The 21,972-nt window shown below is 41.0% G+C and overlaps 1 protein-coding gene across 3 annotated transcripts; it reads right to left on the bottom strand.

Moving 5' to 3' along the window:
• Positions 1-48: 48 nt before the first annotated feature.
• NUP88 (nucleoporin 88) lies at positions 49-21,670 on the bottom strand. 3 transcript variants are annotated; one of them, XM_068976583.1, is made up of 17 exons: positions 21,371-21,670; positions 18,314-18,483; positions 17,470-17,595; positions 16,575-16,661; positions 13,075-13,251; positions 10,777-10,963; positions 9,896-10,043; positions 7,231-7,329; positions 5,893-5,983; positions 3,520-3,621; positions 2,409-2,567; positions 1,732-1,893; positions 1,592-1,657; positions 1,376-1,456; positions 987-1,113; positions 705-823; positions 49-250 (listed from the first exon to the last, which is right to left on the bottom strand). In XM_068976583.1, exons 1-17 carry the CDS (start codon positions 21,668-21,670, stop codon positions 187-189), a joined length of 2,265 nt encoding a protein of 754 aa, XP_068832684.1. In that variant the 3' UTR covers positions 49-186. The 3 variants fall into 3 exon arrangements, with proteins under 3 accessions (XP_068832684.1, XP_068832685.1, XP_068832686.1); XM_068976584.1 differs by having other exon boundaries at positions 1,732-1,857; XM_068976585.1 differs by having other exon boundaries at positions 1,732-1,857; positions 21,400-21,465.
• Positions 21,671-21,972: the final 302 nt, after the last annotated feature.

Below are 21,972 nucleotides of genomic sequence, written 5' to 3'. Positions count from 1 at the left end.
ATAAAACAGTATAAAAAGTGATGTACAATCACACCAAAGTTCATCCAGAATACCTCTTTATAAATTATGAGACTGATACGCTAACAAGGCACCTGCTTCTTGATAAATTAGTGCTACTTGTTCATTTTATAATAAGATTAAGCCTTCACATGTGTTAACTTCAGATGCGAGTCTGTTCCTGGTGGTTCAGAAGTTTACATGATTTCGGATGTCGTTAATTTGCTTCACCATTTCTCTTATGTGCTCACCCCTGTAAAATCATACAGTTACTCACTTTGGGGGAATACAATGAATTAATAAGCCATTAATAATTAACACTGATTCTTAAGAATTTAGTAATGTTGAAATATTTTAGAAGTGTTTTGCTAAAATTAATGGCTTAAGGTTTCAGATGGATGGTGATAGGAATTCATTTAAGGATAGAGGCAGCAAATACAGTAGTGCAACTGCTGGGAATATTTTTGAACATATTCACTGGGGAACACCTGGACCACCCAAAAGAATTACAAAGAAAGACATCCATTTTGACACTCCCTCCATACTCATCTCTTAAATCCTTATTTATCACTATCATAGACCTCCTGTCTTGGTAATTTGACTTGCAAAACGTCAAATGCTCTTACCTGGGCAAAGAAAGGTTGATTTTGGCATTTTGCAAAGTGAGAACTACCTGGCAGTAACGGCTGATTAGCAGTACTACTTACTCCTCCTTCAGGATGGACTGAATGCATCTTCGCTGGTAGGCGCTGAGAGTAATGGTGGGCTTTTGAGGACTCAGTACCTTTTCCATCTTTCGTTGTTGATAGTCTTTTTTCATAGTAACCTTAAGTATCAAAAAGAACACGGACACTTTAGCTGTGGTTTGCTATACATTTTCATAATATTTATTTTAGCCTATTCTTTTTACACTTGACAAAATTATTTTCTGTAGAAGGAACACTTTGAAAAGTACCAACCAAATGTAGCCACCTTGTATCCATTCCTACCTGTTTGATGGCATTGCCCAAATGTCTAAGTTGATCAGGTATCAGCTGTAATTCTTTCTTCATGTCTCTCTCACTGTCAGAGAGAACTGGGAGCTGAGAGTGAAAACTGTGAAGTACTTTTTTCATCCTGTGCAAGAAGTAAGTAATAAGCAAATGTCGCAGCTTAAGATCTCAGCTCCTTGGGAGGAACACAATCCCAACTGAAGCTTCTAACGTATGAATCTGGTGCTTATGAAGGAGGGCCCTCCAGGGTGGGTTTGGGGAAAGCATCACTGCACTGCGTTCTGTAGGATACACCTCACAGGGAGTGCCCAGCACCTGAGAACTTGTAACACTAGTAGTACCTGAATGGGGAGCCGAACGTTATGCAGTTTATATAGCCCACTGACCTGTTCATGATGTCTTCTTGTTTTTCCTTGGCTTCCTCGTATTTGTCGGCTAAGCGCTCAGCCATTTCCCGTAGACTTTTCCTAATGGCATAAAAAGCAAGAGTCTCTAGGAGTCCACCATGATGGTGAAGCCGCTGATGTTGCTCACTATCTTAGGGAGAGCTACAGCTCCAGTCTAGCTGAACTGTTTGCTTCCTCTCTGGTCCTGGCGCTTACCTCTCCTCTCGACAATAGTTGAGATCTTCTAATTGTTTCTTTTTTTGGTCACATAACAGTTTGACCCTTCAAGAACAAAAGAAGTTTAATCAGAAGCTGGGTACCAGCCAGGGTTAGTCTGTGAACAGAGGCCATCCTACCTCCGCTGAATCTCCTCCTTTGCCAGGTCCTGTTTCAGAATGTACTGTTCCCTGAACACCTGGGTGGCTCTGCTGATGAGCTGAAGACATTCTTCGGGAGGAGGAGCCATATCTTTTTCAGATGATCTTAAAAAAAATTCTATCCTTAGTTGAATAAAACAACTGAAAACAAACTCATGACATAACTACTATTTACAGTTCCTGTTGTTTATTCTTCTCAAATGCCTCCTGGTATCTGTTCTCTCCCTCTGTTCTCACTAGCTGATTAAAGGTGCCCTTTGTTTCTTCCAACATATAAAATGCATATGAAAAGAAACAGTTGAGGACAAAGAGGATGAAAACAGACATTTTACAAAACAGAGAAGGGAGGCACTATTTAAAACTGATAGGCCTGGGACTTCCCTGGTGGTCCAGTGGGTAAGAATCTGCCTGTGAGTACAGGGGACATGGGTTCGATCTTTGGTCCAGAATCTAAGATTCCCTCATTGCGGCGCAACTAACCCCATGCACCACTAACTACTGAAGGCCGTGCAGTAGAGCCCGCGGTCTGCAATAAGAGAAGCCACCGCAATGAGAAGTCCCCACAGACTGAAACTAGAGGAAGCTCACATGTAGCAGTGAAGACCCAACACAGCCACAAATTAAAGCCAAAAATTGATATGCTCTAAATCCCATACTTCAAAAATGCTGGATTTGCAACACTACGTTGCAAAATGCTTCTAATATGCTTTTCAAAGGAATCCGGGGTTTCAGCGAGAATACGGAGGGGAGACTCTGCTACTTCAACATCCTCTTGGGTACAAAGCAGGGGAGGAGACGCTGGATGGACTGTGCTTCTGCAAAATAAATAACACTGACCATGGAGATACTTGCTTTAAGTATAAGAAACATGTTGCATTTATCTGGAATTCTGAGAGTTAAGAAACTATAATATGTAACAAAAACTCTCAATAACTTCAGAAAACTTTAAAGACTGAAGACTTTAACAGCTTGGCAAGTGACTGACTTTGCAATAATTCAAACCTGGGCGATTGTTAATAATGTTACTTTACATAGACAACTTACATTTCAGGGAGTTGGCAGAAAAATGATTTGAAGGTATCTAGATAACCAATAGCTCACTATGGGTTCCTTAAGGGGAATAAGAATTATGAGTTCAGCTGCATACCACCTTTCTTCCAGAGTTTACACATTCTATGATGAGCCTGTGAGGCTGGCAGAGATGTAAAAATTAAGAGTGAGTGTGGACTTTTAAGTCAGAAAGCCCCATATGTACAGCCTCATTCTCAGTGTTCCCTATGACTTCAGCATCTACTTAACCTCTCTATTCCTGTTTCCTCGTCTATGGAATGAGGATAACAGTGCTGTCCTTGTAGTGTGGTGGTTTAGTCGCTCAGTCGTGTCCAACCAACTCTGTGACCCCATGGACTGTAGCCCGCTGGTCTGACTATAGGATGGAGTGCAGGTAAATGGCTAGTACTTCTGAGCTTGACACAGAGTTTAAAATCACTAAATCTAACTCATATTAATGATGGAGTTCAGTATTTTAGTATTCTTTCCACACTTTAAAGCTCTCGACTCTGCTAGCCAAAGGAGATGCCAGAAATTATGCGTAAAATAAACTCTTCCAGAGATGGCAGGAGCAACAGAGATACCCCACTTCCAACCCTCCAGTCAGAAGCCAGAGCATAAACCATGTACTTTCAGTCTGGTTACTGAGGGCAACATCCCAGCTTAGATTTTGCGGAATTAATGAGAGCCATGTGGGAACACAAGAGCGGGACTTACAGTAAAGGCCTGACGAGGCATTCGTAGGTACTGGTGACGCAGATCATTGTTGGCCCCAGGATGTCAGGGACAATCCAGAATCCTCGAATCGGAGCTGGCTGCCTGAAAAGAACACACAGCCATAGTTACACTGCAGAGCAGCCAAGGCAGTGGATCCGAAGCCACAACATGGCTGAGGTTTGTGGCCTTCTCAGGCCTGGGCTAGCAGTTGCCTGGGACGTGCTATCAGGGCAGTAACCTCAGAGGTGGTGACTGGAAAACCCGTACCACTTACAGCTCCATGGGGCTGGATCAAGCTGTCACTCAGCAGCCTGAGGCAGGCCACTGACTTGCAGGTCACTCGGGAGCCCACAGCCCTCTGGTACTTGCTGTCATCTCAGCAGTTACCACCATATCCTGAAGCCAGTTCTCTATGCGTCTTTCTCCCCAACCTGCCCAGAAGCCCCAGGGACCTCTGCATACCTAGCAGAGCACCCAACACAGTTAAGAGCTCACAATCTCGAGTAGTGTCTTTCTGACATTAAAAATTCAACGCAGGCCAGCATCTGTGTCACAGGATTCACTGTACCGTGCACAGCAGGCAGCTTCAAGTCATGGTTCTTACTCCACTGAAGAAACCGAAAACTGTGGACCTCAGACAGGAGCTGTCTTTCCTGCCAGTGCGCTCCTCTCCTGCCCGGATGCTTCTCTCACTCCCACAGCTTGTTTCTGCCCCTGTGCAGTGGACACCACCCCCCTCTCCCCTCTTCTGAGAACCACTCTATCGACTGCTATCACAAACCTCCCCACTGTCTACTTACCCTCAGCTTATAAACAGCTCACACCTGTCCCACCTGAAGCACTCTCCTCAACCTGCTCCCTCTCCCTTCAGAGCCAGCAGTCTCTCCATAGGCGCCTGCAGCACTATTTCTCCTGCCACATCTCCCAGTTGTCTTATTTTGCAGAGGGAGGGGAGTGATGGTGAGTTGGGGGGAGTCTGGGAAGTTAAAATTTTTATTTTGTGTTTTTAGTGTGTGAAATATACACACAAAGGAGTACATATGTGCACTCTGCAACCACTCTCCAGGCCAAGCCTTAGAACACTGCAGGGGCCTTAGACTTCCCATGTGACTCTCCCTGACCACAACCTTCCACTTGATTTCTGTGATACTCAGGTTCTTGTTTTGTTTTATAGCTTTCCTATCTATGTACGTATACATTGGTTTCAATACTGTTTAATTTTACCTGTTTTATGAAATGTTCATACATGAGATTTTTATTGCCTGTTTTCCCCATTCATTTTTCACCCGTGATATCCTCTCCTGCCCCAACAGCATTTCTCTGTGGTTCCTGATGAGCCTCCATGTGGACACTTCACCTCTCTGCAATGCTCTGCTGTGCTTATCTGAGGCTGCTGGGATCCTCCTCCCAAGCATCCATCCCTGGGTTCTCTTTGAGTCTCTCTGGCAGTCCTTTACTCCAGTTTCCCTCCTGGGCTGGGTTCCTCATCCTCCACTCGCTGCTTGGAAGAAAGTGCTGACTCCTTGCTCAGGTCTCCTCTACTCACTCTAGGCCCTTTCCAGAGGAATCTATTTTGGTTTATTCTAGTCATCAAATATTTACTGAGTATATCCCAGGCATCCTGTCAAGACACTTCAGTGTACAGACTAAATGGTATATGGTATATGGTACAGGTGATGGGATAAATAACGTATGAAACAGGGCTTCCCTGGTGGCTCAGTGGTAGAGAATCCACCTGCCACTGCAGGAGACATGAGTTCGATCCCTGGTCTGGGAAGATCCCACATGCCTTGGAGCAACTAAGCCCATGTGCCACAACTACTGAGCCTGTGCCCTGCAACAAGAGAAGCCAGCACAATGAGAAGCCCTCACACTGCAATGAAGAACAGTCCCCACGTGGTGCAACTAGAGAAGACTACAGTGCAGGAAGACCCAGCAGAGCGAAAAGGAGTTATATATATATATATATAAAAAAGTATGAAAAGACATGGTCTTTGCCTTCATGAAACATATATATTCTAGTAGTGGTGACAGACAGTAAATAAACACAAACATGAATACAAATATGTGCTTCAAAGATAAAGAATAAAAGAATTTGAAGGGGTTCTGGGAAATCAAGGGAACCCTCTATAAAATGATATTAAGATCAGATAGAAGAATCATAGTCAAGTGAAGCCTGGGGTTATGACAGGGGAAATACCTCTGAGACAGAGGACGCACAATGTAGAGTGGCCCCGGCAGAGGAGAGCTTTTGAAGAACAGATTCTTTTGGGGTGAAGAATCCTGTCTACATGTGAGTGTAATATTCACATATACCCATGGACCTGAATTACTGAAACAAGGGTGTTTTTACAAGGGTGAGAAGGTCCTTACCTGCATGGCAGCGGCTTTGTACAAAGAATGTGTTCTACAAAGCATTTCTGTTCTGTAGCCAGTTCCTGTAAACTGTCCTTATCTTCTTCATCTACAAAAGAACACATTACAGAACACAAATCCATTATCAGATACACGGATAGCAAGTATTTACCCCCATTCTGTAGGTTGTTTTTAGTGTTTTCTTCTACATGGTATATCATTTTTGTTTTCGTATTTTAGTCTTGGATCAATTTTGAGTTCATTTTTGTGTCTGGCGTGCGGTAATAGTCCAATTTCATTCTTGCATGTAGATGTACACTTGTCCCAGCACCATCTGTTGAAAAGACTATTCTTTCCCCCATGTAACTGTTCTAGGACCACTGCTGAAACCAACTTACTATAAATCTAAGAGTGTATTTCTGGACTCTCAATTCTATTCATTGACCTATATCTGTATCCTTACACCAATTATCATACTGTTTTGATTATTGTACCTTTCTAATTAGTTTTGAAATTGCAAAGTGGGTCCTCCAACTTTTGTTCCTGTTTTTCAAGATAGTTGTTATATCTACACTCCTAAGAGATATGAGTCTCTAGTCTTCTTTTCTTGGATGTTGTTGTCTGGCTTTTAGCACATTATCCTCATAAAGTGATCAGGGAAGTGTTTTCTCCTCTATTTTTTGTAAGAGTTAGGAAGAATTGGTATTAATTCTTCAAAGGGCTTCCTAGGTGGTGCAGTAGTACAGAATCCTCCTGCTAATGCAGGAGACATAAGAGATGTGGGTTCAATCCCTGGGTCAGGAAGATCCCATGGAGTAGGAAATGGTAACCCACTCCAGTATTCATACTGGGAAAATTCCATGGATAGAGGAGCCTGGCGGGCTACAGCCCAGGGGGTTGCAAAGAATCAAACGTGACTGAGCAAAGCACAATAATCAAAATCAGTTTTGATTACTGATTCAATCTCATGTTATATATTGTTATGTAATAGGTCTATTCGAATTTTCTATTTCTTTTTTAGTCAGTTTTGTTGATTTGCATCTTTCCAGAAATCTGTCCATCTCATTTAGCTTGTCTAATTGGCATACAGTTGTTCTTGGTATTCCGTTATCATATTTTGTTCTTGGTATATCCTTATAATCTCATATTTCTGTATGGTCAGCAGAACAGCCCTTCTTTCATTTCTAATTGTAGTAACTTGAGTCTTTATTTTTTGGTCAGTTTAGGTATAGGTTTCTCAATTTTGCTGATCTTTTCAAAGAACTATCTTTTGGTGTCATAACCTCTATTGTTTTTCTGTTCCAAACTAATTTTTGATAGACTCTATGAAACATACTGAAAAGCACAAAAACTCACCTGACCCAAGAAACTTGTGAAGTTTATGAATCCAAGTTAGCCCAACACTATGTACACCAGCTTCATGAGTACAGTGGTATCTTGAAGGACACTTGGGATCTGAAAACGGAAACAACAATATAAAGGAAGCCATTAGAAAACTAAGAGAATTCACCTGAGTAGGCCACAAATGCATCTGGTGATGACGGAAGTGATGCAAGGTCAACAGGACCTTCACACTGTGGCACTATGTCAGGGGTTTGGGAATTTAAAAAAATGACTTCAGTTTTCAAATACATTTTAAAAGTATAACTAAGAAACTCATTACAAATATGTTCTTTTTCCAAGTATTAACACAGAGTTCACTGAACATAAACACTTGCTATCAAGGAACTGACTTACGCCTTTCTGTCCATCTCTGTGCATTTATTTAGTTTTCAAAATAAAATGGTCAGAAAGGCTCTAGCTCTGTAAAAAACCTGTGCTTGCACACGTCTACTTACATGAAACTGTTGAAGCTGCTGCACTCCTCCAGCACAGGTGCTGAAAAGACTTCAGCACAGCAGCTTAGTGAACAGTCCTGTCACAGATGGTAAGTCAGGTGTGAAACGTGCAGTTTTACTTGTCCTGATAATGTTGACTTACAGAGAATTGTTTGTTGAAATTTTAGATATAATTTTTGTATTTCTATTTACACCAAGAAATATGAGCAGTTATTACATAATTTTAATGAAAATTTCTCTATTTTTTCCTCTATTGTTTTAGCCCTAGTTATCAGTAACACTATCATTAAACTAAAAGATGAATATATATTATTTATATTTATCCCTGTGACTCAGGACTTTTAAAACATTAAACAATGAAAACAAGATATTAAAAAATATGTATATACTAAAGCTGATTTAAGATGGTAACTGTCAACCATAAGCTCCTAAACCAAATTTTTCTTTTATCTAGCATCCTCACTTTCTTACTGCTGAATTTATAGTAAGTAAATATTATTTTTATCTGTTTATATGTTGGGGTTCTGCATAACACCTCTGAAAATAGCATTATGTTATGAACAGTAAAAAAAAAAAAAAAGGCTTCTGGCAATCTCTATGGTAATCATCTCTCTGAACAATAAAGTACTGAAAAGTTTCTTTTCATTTGCTCACACCTTAATTTGGGACTTCCAAAGCTTAAATCATCTCATTAGGTTTCCTATTATTTAAAATGGCTTTTTGAAATGTGTCTGTGGTGCTGAAGTCAACAGAAAAACCCTAATATGTGGATGTGACAGAATCTATTATGAAAAAAGGAAATACTAGTAACTGCAGTCGTAAATTTGCTAGACACCCCTGACAAGATATGTGGTAACATAAGCCATTCATTTACGTCATTAAAAATCTGGGAATGTTTCAGTGATTGTAATATGCTTTAAGTACAAACATGAATGAGTGAAAATTTCATAAGTTTCATATATGAAAATGTTCTCTTATTCAAAGAATCAAGAAAAAAGCCTACAATTAAGATTTCCCCAAGACATATGTATCTATAAGGAAACCAATTAGTTTACGTGACTTTACCTCACTAGGTCTCAATTTCCTCATCTATAAAGCAAAGTTCTGAGACTTAATATTTAGACCATATCTCTCCAGTTAGAGACCAGACATGCCCAATGAGTTCTCTTTGCTGGTTTATTATATAAAGGCTACTATGCTCTTAAATGTTAGATTATACTGAAGCCAGTATTACCAAACCTGGGCAAATTGGCTAATAAGACTGTCAGCAGATTAGGTCAGGCTGCTTCAGGATTGAATTCCCTTTCTCTGGACTAAGAGAGGAAAACTATGAAAGGTTCACCCCATTATTCCCGACTGAGGAAGCTTTTGTTCCTCATTCTTCACAGGGAAGACACCTAGATCCTAGACGAGAAAGTTGAGGAGCAAATAGGATTATAGGATTTTTATGTCAGAAGGGACTTTAGAGATCATCTGATGTTATCCTTATTATTTTTAGGTGAGAAAATTAATGATCAGAGAGGCTGAATAAATGTCCAATACTACAGAGCCGATTAATGTTAGAGCTGTAACTAAGGCCTAGGACACTCCAGACTCCTAGTTACCAACTCCTTCCACTCAACCACTCTGAGTCTGAATGACACAGGTGACACACTGTGACTGTCTCAGCAGTTTAGCCAAGAGCTCCCTAGATGAAGAGATAAGCTGCCAGAAAGCTCTGGAGCCAACCCAGATAAGTAAAAGCAAAAGAAAAAAAAAAAGGTAACATTCAAATGGGTCTGGGTATAACAAGATGGTATGTTCTCAAACGAAGAAAGGTATTTTAAAGAGATATCTTAATACAAGTATATTATCACTTTATTTTAAAATTTATTTTTATAGTTTATTCAAGTTTGCATACATTTAACAATTTGAATAATGAACCTACTTTTGATTAGACCAGGGGAAAAAATGACTATTATAAATCTGAGTTGATCCAGCCTGAAGACCACGATCTGAATGAAAATTTGGGAGATTTGCTTTTCTTGAATCTACAGTATAATGTTGTGGCTAAAAGGCCAAAAGAACCTAGTAGTCAAAATTTTAAAGGCTGGAACACAAAAAACAAATTACACAGGAATGGTCTGTGATAATCTTGTATAAATATAATGAGACATAAGAACTAAATTTAGTGAACACTTTACCTCTGTGAAGTTTGATTGGACAAGAAAAGTCAGAATCAAAGGGCTCATCCTCTCCAGATGCCAGTTTCAGGGCAAGCTCCAACTCAACACACTCAAACACATACAGAGACGGAATGAGGTCAGCCCTGGAGTCCCAGGACTTTTCTGACTGTAAACAAACAAACAAAAAACCTGCACTGTAACTTTAGTGTTTCATATTCCTTTGAAAATGTACACAACTAAAAACAGAAGCAAAAAGCTGTATCAAACAGTGTTTCCAAACTTTTCTTAATTCCACCCTCTATTCCAACACTGTGCTTTGTTACTCTTAAAAGAGAATAAAAGGCTTCTCTGCTCTTGGGAAGATGTAAACACACAAATTTAGAGAAGAGCCAATTCAGTTATTCCAAGGTTCTTTACACCTGTCACCAAACGTAGCAGTTTAAAGTTAAGAAACATGTAGGCTGCTGGACCAAATAAGCTGGGTACATCCTAACTTTTTTCAGTTTAAGTATTTAGAGTGGGCTTCAATTAATTTTGAGTGTTAAGTTTCCAAAATAGTGCCAGATATAAAATTCCAAAATAAGTGCCAGATACGTAGCTCAGCAGGTAAAGAATCGGCCTGCAATGCAGGAGACACAGGAGACATGGGTTTGATCCCTGGGTCAGAAGATCCCCCGGAGGAGGAAATGGCAACCCACTCTAGTATTCTTTCCTGGAGAATCCCAGGGACAGAGGAGCCTGGCGGGCTACAGTCCACAGAGTGGCAAAGAGTCAGACACAACTGAGCACACACACACACACATCAAGTATAAAATTCCTCCTGTACGAAGCCTTCATACCATTCTAAGAACTGTCCCCAGTGTTGGAGATACGAATATGCCCACGATCGCCCGACTTACTGTTTGGTCATCTTCTTCTTCCCCCTCCAGCACAACACAGTGATACAGCATTCCTGATTCAGTAGCAATCACCAGGATGTTAGGGACACACGGTAAGCAGAGCACGGCACAAGCATCATAGCCATAGTTATCTTCAGCAGCAGGATGCATGGGCAACGGGCCCAACAGCTTGCCCACACTCTCAGGGCTAAAAAAAGAGTGAAAACATCCTCGGGAAATGTTGACAGAACACCATACCTATCACTTAAAACCCTTTTTGACTCTGTCTCCAGCTATCAGACATTGATTAAAAATTTGGTCTATTCCCAGTGTCCCCACTTTTTCACTTTCCCACTGAATTTCCACCTCTTTGGTGCTTTTCTACTGGAGATAATTTTGTCCCTAGGGGGCCACTGGTGACATCTGGAGACATGAGTGGTTGCCACAGCTGGGAGGACGGGGACAGGTTACTGGTGTCTAGAGGCCAGAGATGCTGCTGAGCATTGCCCCACAGGGCAGCCCCTGTCAACAGCGCAGAGGCCGAGAGGGGCCAGCCCTCAGTTCACTGTGGTTTACGCCTTCACCACTGTACTCAGGTTGTACGACGGTTTTGGTTTGTAGCATGACTTTCTGATGAACAAGGAACCACACAGCAGGGACTCTGCCTTTGATCTTGTATTCCCACATTCTGCTACATATTGAGCCCTGAATAAATATCTATTGAGCTGATTTATAAATAAATCATGATGTTCAGACTTGGGCCCTATGCCTAATTACAAACTTTCCCAGAATTCTTATACTCTACTGACTCTCTTACCAGAACAGTTTTCTCACTAGTCCTCTATTTCCAACTGTCCATGGAATATTTCCAAATTACTGGAATTATTTATTTCAAATTAGTTGCCTTTCCTGACCTATTTGTGTCAATGCCTCACTCTCTTATCCAAAGAGCAACAAAGTCTTATTGACCCTTCATTCGTAGTATTTACTATGTTCATCTCTCCCTCACATTACCACCAGAGTTTAAACTCTTGAAGACTGTAAGCTAAATTTTGGAAGTTTCTTTAGAAGTCCCTGGGTTCCAGTCCCTTTCCAGCCAACTGTTTTATGCTTCTTTAGAAACCATCACTGTCTTCCTATTACCCTATTCCTACAGAAAAAACTCCACATCCCTTAACTACCGAGTTTTCCCTGGACAGATACCTCCAGGTTTATCCCTAAACGCTCCCTACCTGAACCTTCAGCTCTAGTCCCAAGTGTTTAATCACTGGGACCTTGAACGACACTTGCACTTGCCTATTTTCATACTTGACTTCAAAGCTGCACTTCTGACTAAAATGGTCATTGATGCTTCATTTAATCCTGCATTAAAGCCTTAAGTTCCACATGACACAGTCCTTCTCTATGAAAATCTTAACTTCTTCAGTCAGAATCATCTCTCCTTCCTCTGAGCTTTTATGTACCATGAATACAGTCTAAATCATTACCTTTCCTTGGTTATGTATGTCTCTTCCCCACAACTGGGACATTAAAAGACCAGATTACCATGTCTCACCATCCCCATGGTACCTTGTTCACATAAGATCCATGATACAGATCTTCCTCGACTTAAGGTGGAGTTACATTCCAATAAATTCATTGTTAAGTTGAAAATATTTTAAGTCAAAAAAGGATTTAATACACCTTACCTACCAAACATCATAACTTAGCCGAGCCTACCTTGAATGTGCTCGGAACATCCACATTAGTCTACAATTGGGCAAACTCGTCTAACATGAAGCCTATTTTAGAATGAAGTGTTAAATATCTCTAATTTATTGAGTACTATACTGAGAGTGATACACGAATGGCTGTAAGTGTGTCAGCTGTTTACCTTTCTGATCGTGTGGCTGACTGGGAGCTGTGCTCACTGCCCAGCATCATAAGAAGCTATCAACTGACTATCACTATCCTGGGGAAAAAATCAAAATGAAAAACTTAAAGTACAGTTTCTCCTGAATGTAACTGGTTTTGTGCCATCATAAAATCGTAAGTCTGACTAAGTTGGGGACCATCTGTAAATACTTTTTGATTGACTAGACTTTGTGAACACAAATCCAGCCTAACTTAAGGGATTATTCTATAGAACTCACCCAAATAATATGAAGAAAAAGAGGTCAAATGATCTGTACAAACTTTTTCTCCAAAATGGGCAAGCCAGCACTGAAAGGCTGCAGTATTTCCACAGACTCATAAACATGGACCCCGGGTCCAACCATGACAATCTATACTGTAGCACAAGCTCAACTTTCACTGCAGGTGGGTTCCCCCTCAGCTTACCTGTGCCACAGACTAATGTATGTAAGGAAAGTCTCCCCATTCTCATATAAGATGTACAGAGGGTAAGCTGCTACTTCTTCTTTGCCTTTTTGTCCAAATATGTGCTTCGGGACTGCTGACAATGGCCCAAAGTCAAATGCAACTGCTGTCTCTCCCAGAGATGCAGTGTAGGCCCTTCTGAAAAGAGAGTTAAAAACCAAAATGAAAACAAAACTTCCAATAACAGCAGGTGGGGTGGAATTTGTATTCAATGGAGTGAGAAGACAAAGTTACGATTATGAAAAATGTTAAACAATGCTGGAAAAGGCTCGTAAGATTAAATGAAAGCAGCAGACCACAGAACTATATAAACTGCTTAAATACACAGTCACACAAATAGCAAAACTACACCCATACAGACACGCATCAATACGAAAAGAAACAGAAGAATACAAAGACTCCATAGTTATTTCTTAGCAGTAGGATGCATTCAGTCCACAAATATTTACTAAGTATCTCCTTTGTGCCAGGCACTGTAGGTTCTGGGAAACCTCAGTGAATTAAACAAAGGCCCTGCCCTCTAACGAAAAAGATGACAACAGAGAAGATACAATCAGATAACATAAAATCAGAAAAAGATGTTATAAGAAAAATAAAGCAGGGGAAGGGGGTGCTGATGGAGGTGCTACTTCAGGTGACCTGGGAAAGGCTCTGATAAGGTGATATTTGAGCAAAGATTTGAAGAAAGTAAGGCAGTGAGTCTGTGGTTATGTGGAGTAGTAGTTAAGGAGGAGTAGTTGAGGCAGAGACTGTGAGGAACTGCAAGAAGGCTGAGTGGCTGGAGCTCAGAGCCAAGGCGGTAGGAGGACTGAGGTGGAAGCGTGCAGAAAGCGGGCAGACCCGTAGGCCTTCAGGCCATGGCCTCTCTAGGAAGTGAAGTATGGAGAGTAGGGAAGTAGAATTACCTGATTTATATCAAAAGTAGCACTCTGGTGCAGTATTATGATCACACTATAGGAAATTTTTAAATATTTCATTTTCTTAATACTTTTCTACAGTTTTCCCGATTTTCTACAAAAATATACATTACCTTTATAATCAGGAAAAATAAATGATAAAACATGCTATTTTATTATTTTAAAAATTTTGTATAATTGGTTTTTCAAAAAGATTCAGTTTAATACAAAGGTAATGAATATGGTTAAAATAAAACCACAATTTCATACAGCTTTTGAGACAGTCAACATCATTCCAAGGTGTGATAAGTACCACATCTTAGTTCCTTTATTACGTGGAAAGGTATATGGTATTGTGAAGTGAAGTCACTCAGTCGTGTCCGACTCTTTGTGACCCCGTGGACTGTAGCCTACCAAGCTCCTCTGTCCATGGAATTCTCCAGGCAAGAATACTGGAGTGGGCTGCCATTTCCTTCTCTAGGGGATCTTCCCGACACAGGGATTGAACCCGGTTTCCCACATTGGAGGCAGACGCTTTAACCTCTGAGCCACCAGGGAAACCCTCAAAGATTGTATCAGGTTCCTCCGTCCATGGGATTTTCCAGGCAAGAGTGCTGGAGTGGATTGCCATTTCTTTCTCCAGAGGATCTTCCCGACCCAGGAATCAAACCCGGGTCTCCTGCATTCCAGGCAGACGCTTCACCGCCTGGCCACCATGAGGAATCCCCAAATCCAGACTAAAAGAACTACCTGAGAGTTAAGCTAAACAATTAGGACAATGACTGGAAACAAACAGACACATCGGTTATTTCAAAAAGACCTAAAGCCATCCAAACCTAACTGAGACTTAATACAGTAATATTTCTAATAATAATGATAGAAGATATCAATTAATGAGTACTTATTCTGTGCCATGTTAGGCACTTTCTATGCATGATCTCATTTATTCTGTACAATAATCCAAGTAAATGGTGACTTCTTTTTTTTTAAGTGTTATTTATTTATTTGCTGTGTCAGGCCTTAGTTGTAGCTCGTGGAATCCTTCGTTGCAACGCACAGCCTCTGTAGCTGTGGCACATGCGCTCAGCGGTTGGCTGCACGGGCTTGGATGCTCCATGGCATGTGGGATCTTAGTTCCCTGACTAAGGCCTGAACCTGCGGCCCCCACACTGTGCGTCGGATTCCCAACCACTGGGCCACCAGGGAAGTCCCCAGTGGTCACTACTTTTTACATTCATGGAATATATAGTCATGGAAATGAGACCAAGTGAAACTGAATAACTTGCCAGATGCCACAACTGATAAGTGGCAGAGCTAAGACTGTAGTACAGATGCTGACACCAGAGCCAAAGCTCTTAACAACTGTGCTCGCTCTACAGCCTCTCAGCTAGACAGTGAGTCTGGCAAAGGCGGAGAAGCTATGGAAACGCTCTGCTGACACCAGAACAGGACCTATCAATTCGCAGGTGTTTCCCCATCGTGGAGATGGATGGATGGGGCTTTAGGAAGCTAAGGCTGTACAAGACATGAAAGTCATCTGACTGAAAACTTGCAGTTCTGGGACTAATGAATTAATTAATTCATTAATTAATGAGAATTAATGTGGTCCCAGGCTAGTGGCAACTTCTGACTCCTAATAGAAGCAGAAGAAATTCCTCTCTGGAAGAACATACTCCCAGCTTGGACTCTTGACATTTCCAAACATTAAGATCAAGTAAACACAAGTGCACAATGAGATCAGCAACCACAGGAGGAAGTGGCTGTGATTACAGGACAGGAGGAAGAACACACACAGATTTAGATCCCCGCCTTGCCAAGACTTCAGATACTGAAACTGTCACATACATAATAGTTACATGTACAATATTCAAAGGAATAACAGCAAAACAAAAATAGACTGTTAGATATGACCATTATGAAGACATGAAAAGAACTAGTTGGAACTTCCAGAAATATTGCTACTACGGGCTTCACTCTACATACACACTGTGGGTGACAGGATGTGGTAATCACCAGAAAGACTGAGCAGGAGGCCAGAGGAAGGGAGTTTGTAAGTTCAAAGGGTGATTGTTACTAGTCAAACTAGCCAGGAACTTGCTCTGCAGTGGGCAAGAAAACTAACATAAGCCAGGGTCACATGAGAAGCAGAAGGCAGTCTATGGTCCACTCCAGCTTCTGGGGTACTAGGTGCTGGTCTGGGGGGTCCAGCAATCTGCTCATCCATGCTGAGTGAACACCTGGCAGGCCTCCAGCCCAACACTCTCCCCTTCCACTTTTTCTGTGACTTTGAAATATTATAATTCATTCTCTTATTCATGACACAACAGGGACTAAGTTTTGGCTACTCACAGTTTTGAACTTTCTTGAAAAAAGATCAAACTAGCAGAGTAACTTTCAGATTTGTAACTTCTTATTACCTACTCATATCACCTATTTTTTCTTATTTCTCATATTACCAAAAACCATGCTAAAGTCACCTCTGGAAAATCTTATAATCTTAAAATTGCATTCACAATCCCAATAAACCAATTTTAAAAAAATTTAACGACAGAAATAAAAACTTACCCTTTGTTGAGTATTAGACTTTCCTCTTCTGCTTCTGAAAGTACAATGACCTTAGTCGGTGTCTGGGGCTCACGCAAAGAGTAAATTCTAGCAATCAAAAGAGAAGAAAGCCAGCACTTAAAGTTCTCTTTTATTTCCTAAAGTTGCTCCTTCCTTTCCACCCAGTCAGTTTTTGAGAATTTTCCTACCAGTCATTACAACAATTTGCCAAAGATCTGGCTGTTACTGACAAAAGTAGCCTACTTCATTTGTTCTGAAGCAACCCAAAAAGGCTTCCTTGGTACATGAAGAAATAGTCTCTGCCCTTACCAAAATTCCTTATATCAGCCTTCCCCAACCACTGTACTTCAGTTCTTAGCTGTATACACCTTGTCTAGTCATCTCACAAACTTTTTACATAAGGCAGATTCAGAAAGTTAACCGGTAATATCAATCTCTGTAAGACGAGGGCATTTAATCATAACAACGCAAACCTGGAAAGCAGCTTTAGAAATGATCAAATCAAACCTGCTCATTTGACAAATTAGAAACAGATGCCCAAGTTGTTGTTTTTTAACATTCCAAAGACAGAAGTGACATTGGGACAAAGAATTCAAATCTCTCACTTCCCAATTAAATTCTCTTTTTCTCTATGCTATATCACCTCCAAAAGAGTGAAATGGTAAAACCAGTTTTAGGGAGATTATTTTAATAGTTAGATTGGGAATGGAGAGACTGGAGGCAGAAAGACTAGCTGAGAGGGAACAGCAGTAATTAAGACATGTAAGTTAGGACAGCTGAACACTGCTCCCATGATGGAGAACAGGTTATAGCAGCCATCAGATAGTTTTTCCAAGGTGTTAACTGGCAATTAAGGGAATCTTCCCACTCACAAAACTGTAAGATACAGACTTACCTTATGATGTTGTCTGACGTTAACAGCACTATGTGGGGCTCTAGCATCTCGCTCGGATACCAGGCAGCATGCTTCAGAGTCAGAGAGGTTGAACTGGTGAAAAATCTCTCAGCAACGGGAGTGGTACTAAAATAAAGACAGCAATTTTCCAAAACTTTCTAAAGGAAAACCTATCTCAACGCTTTCTGCTCTTTCCTTTAAATTCCTTTTTCAAACATCTTGCTGAGACAGCATTCAAAGCATCTACCAACCAGTATCAAAGAATCAAATATTTTCGAATCTGTATTTTACAGAGTACCAGTGATTTCAGACAGAGTAACTTATCCTTTTAGTAACTTTGTATAGAAAATACAAAGGCAGTTATTGTCACTCCTATTGTGGATATGAAACAGACTTAGAAAAGAAACATTTTCAAGGAGGCCCAACCTAAGGGTTGTGGAGCTAAAGGTATGTTTCTACCTTATTTTCTTTTCAGATTTTTCACACACTCATTTCTCAAGATTTATTGACAAAGAAAAAAAATACAAAACTAAGTTATACTTATGAGAAAACTGTTTGGCTTACAGATAATAACTGCTTTTAAAGCATCTTATTTCAACCTACTTGATAAAACAGCCTGACTTCCAATGAGACAGCAATGTGGTAATCTAGGCAAAATATATATATACTATATATATCATATACACTATAAAAGTCATTATCACAAGAACCCAATGTGCAGACTAACTACCGTACACTGACGTTTCAATAGTAGCAAACACACCGTAAGAACCACTGATTTTAAGGAATTTTCTGCATGTATTACAAATTATACAGATAAACACTAAATGGAAATACAACTTACCTACAATTCACTGTTGATTTTCCACCTTCAAATTCAGAATTCTTTCCCCATCTTTTAGGTAATTCTAATATCATAAGTCCTTTTATTCCTATAAGTGCTACATGATGTTGTGTTGGGCTTAACAAGACTTGATAGATTTCAAACAGGGGTGGATTTATGCAAAGCAATCTCTGAAAATTAAAGCAAATTGGTCAAAATAGTTCACTTTAATGTAAATATATATGGCAGTTACTCGAAAGCATAGTACCACTTTAGTTTTCTATTAATGTAGGATAAAGAAGCATTCTGGATAAGTACTAACACTTCAGCCATTAACTGATGAAATATTTTTTTAACTGCTTACATTGGAATATTATATAAAAAGCATCAGATTTCCCTACTTTGGTCAATACTACATATAATTTCCCTTTTTATGATCAAACTCCAGACTACCACTTTAGCCTCAATTTTCCACCATTCCCCACTTGTACTTTATACTTCCAGATTTCTGGGAAATCACCATGTATTCTGTACAACGATCCTTCCTGCAATGCCCTAATTTTCTCTTTTTAGCTGGCTGACACTTTCTTGGAGACTCAGTTTCTATGTACTTTCCTCCCAAAAAATATCTCTGATTTTCTGGCCATGAACCAGTGCATCTTTTCTGTCCTCCTAGAGCACACCCTAAATAATTCTACTGTAGTCCTTTATCACCCTGCATTCCAATTATCCTTTTACTTGCTCATCCCATACAACTGTGAATTACTTAAGCTCTGTCTTTCCTGTTATCCTTGGCGTATGTGGCGTGTTGCTAACTCTCAGTACATGTTTTAGTTGACTAGCCAGTTAAGAACTCAGAAGTATTAGTAAATAATTACTATGTCATAAATAGTAACATAAGATAGTAGCTTCAAGAACTTCTGCAGCAAGTAAAATGCACTTTACCTAGGCAGATTTAGTTATGGAAGAGAGACATTTTCAGGAGGGTTCTGTTAAGTTATATGTCTTGGCATTATATGCCTTCCAAAAAAAAAAAAAAAACTGCACTTCTATTTCTTCCCTCATGAGTATCTCAAATTCCCTTTCTTCTCTATCCACTTTCAGTAATAAACCAAGAGATTACCAATCTATTGCTTATCCTGATGTACAGAGAATCACGTCTGCCAAAATTGTATTAGACAAGACTGCTGAATATAATGTGATTCCAACTAATTGTTACTGATATAAGTCTGGGCTTTGTTTTTTGAGTCTTTTGGGGGGGGCGGGATTGCTTTTGCTTTTAGCTGCCCTTTTCTGATTCTAATCAAATTGCTTTTTTCTCTCATCAATAGTTCGTTCCTTCCTTCCCCCATCTTCTCAATCTTCTACATGATTCTAACGATCTATCTCAAATCAAAGGCCACCTTTCTTTGGCAGAACAATCTCATCACTTTAGGTCACCTGTGGTAATCACAGTATTCCGGTGTTTTCTGTTTGGTGGGTTTTTTGGTTTGGTTTGGTTTTTAAAGTTACTATTCATGCCTTTGATCTGGATTTTTTTGGGGAGGGTATTTTTTTAATTTGGTTTTTAAAGTTACTATTCATGTTTTTATTTCCTTTAAAGTTGCAACTCATGCTAAGCTGCTTCCTCCTCCGAGTTTTTGGATTTCTGAGGATTGAGGTCATTCAGACAGACATAAATATTGTACTGAGAGTTCATATGTTCCAGGCACACAGAAGTACTGGGAATACAAAACTAAGTAAGGCAGACAACACTGTCCTGGTGCTTGTACTCCAGAAAAGAATTCAGGCAATGAATTAACAAATATAAATAATTTAATCATGACTGTGCTAAATTCTGCAGAGAGGGATAGGGCGCTATTGTACTCTGTGCCAAACATCTAATAATTACTCTTAACTTAAATTTTAGGACTTCCCTAGTGGGTACAGTGGTTAAGAATCCACCTGCCAAGGCAGGGGACACAGATTCTTTCCCTGGCCCGGGGAAGATTCCATACGCCTTGGAGCAACTAATTGTGCACCAAAACTGCTGAAGCCCACATGCCCTAGAGCCCCTGCTCCACAAGCGAAGCCACGGAAATAAGCAGCAGCCCCCACTCTCTGCAACTAGAGAAAGCACAGACAGCAATGAAAACCCAGCACAACCAAAAATAAAAATAAATTAAAAAAAAGAACTATATTAAAAAAACTGAAATTTTAAAGTTAGTAGACAGTAGGCTCGTAACCTGTTTTCAAAACTGGAGAAACACTGCTAGCACCTTATTCAAATCATTTTTCATCGACAAGGTTCAACCAGCACACAACAGCTGCGATAGGTTAGAATGGGTGCCAAGTTTTCTTATTTTGTAATCTTTAAATGACAAGAATCGGCTTGTTATATGTAAACGCTTCCATAAAGCAATGTTTAATCTCAAGAAGTCTAACACTCTCTGATTACACCGACTTTCACATGCTGCTGGTTTCTCCAAGACAAGCCAACATCCCTTTCAACTTTGGAGATGGCCTAATTTCCAGAGGATTCCGCCTCCATGTCAGGGAGGAAATCTGGTGCTTTGGAATAGACGATCTGACTTGAGGCTCACAACCACCCCAAGAGAAAGTTAGGATTGGCCCTCTTATTTTATGCAGTGACGCCGTGACACCTGTTTCTCAGGGACCACCTCCTAAAAATAGCGAATGCACCCACGCTCTCAAGCCCCGTATCCCCGCTGTTACTCTTCAGAGCACCTGCACCACTGATACTTTACTGTGACTCCGCGCTCCTTCCCTTCCTCTGAGACCAGGAAAACTTAAGCACCTTGAGCGCATACGTTTCTGTAACAGTGTCCGGCGCGATGTCAGAGTCAATTAACATTTGTGGAAGGAATGAAATACGGGAAGAGAGGCTTCCAAAGGTTCGGCGGCCGTGGTAGAGCGAATGAAAAGGAGACTTCTCCACTAGCTGCTGGGCAACCCCCCAAAAGACGTCTGCTTACGCTCGCATAGCACCTCTCCCACCCAACAGACGAAAAATAGCCAGGATGCGAAAGGGACGAAAACGCTAGCTAAGGGTCGTTTCCTAATTCGGCCTGGCCGTACCTGGTACTGGGAGAGGGAGGGCTCCTCACCAACGCCGCTGGGGCCCCGAAGGCGCACGACTAAGAAGGAGCTGTCTTCTGGGTCCCATAGAAAGAGTTCTCCGCCGAGGCCCAAGACTAGGTTTCTAGTCAGCAACTGAGGAGGCAGCGGCGGCGACGAAGGTAATGATGAAGCTGGCTTCTCAGTTTCGGCTGAGCTCTGGTTTTTCAGTCCCTCTCGGAGCCGCAAGAACACGGCGTGGTTGGGCAACCAGGTCTGCCACAGCTCACCGTCGCCCGGGCCTCCTTCGGCGCCCGCCATCTTGAACCCACAGCTCTCTGCGGCCTCGCCGCTGAGCCCAGCCAATCTGCTTCCAGCCGTCCAAGGCTTCAGCCAATCATCGAGCAAGGCAGGCCGGAAGCACGAGACAGGATTGGGGCGGGGCAAAGGTGAGGGCAGCCCATCAGACAGCGTCATCGCCCAAGGAAAGCCAATCACCAGTCAAGCCTATTCTGAAGCCAAAGGAGGAGAAAGTCAACAGGCCAGAACCTGAGTTGAAGCTTCTGGTTACGGGAAGTCTAGTACCGAGCGGGAAGGGCGTGGGTGAAAACTGAGATCTGCGT

The sequence above is a fragment of the Capricornis sumatraensis genome, chromosome 8, assembly GCF_032405125.1.
Source record: "Capricornis sumatraensis isolate serow.1 chromosome 8, serow.2, whole genome shotgun sequence".
Lineage (NCBI taxonomy): Eukaryota > Metazoa > Chordata > Mammalia > Artiodactyla > Bovidae > Capricornis > Capricornis sumatraensis.
Note: the sequence above shows the minus strand (reverse complement) of the source record. Positions and strands in the feature narration are given on the sequence as shown.

Bases quoted from the DNA above. Each gene is read 5' to 3' on its own strand.
- NUP88 (XM_068976583.1), bottom strand. From the start codon at position 21,670: ATGGCGGGCGCCGAAGGAGGCCCGGGCGACGGTGAGCTGTGGCAGACC. The intron at 17,596-18,313 runs GTAAGTTGTATT...TCTTTATTTTAG, and splicing joins AAATCAACAGTGAATTGTAG to TACCACTCCCGTTGCTGAGA. The intron at 1,114-1,375 runs GTCAGTGGGCTA...CTTCTTGCACAG, and splicing joins CAAGAAGACATCATGAACAG to GATGAAAAAAGTACTTCACA.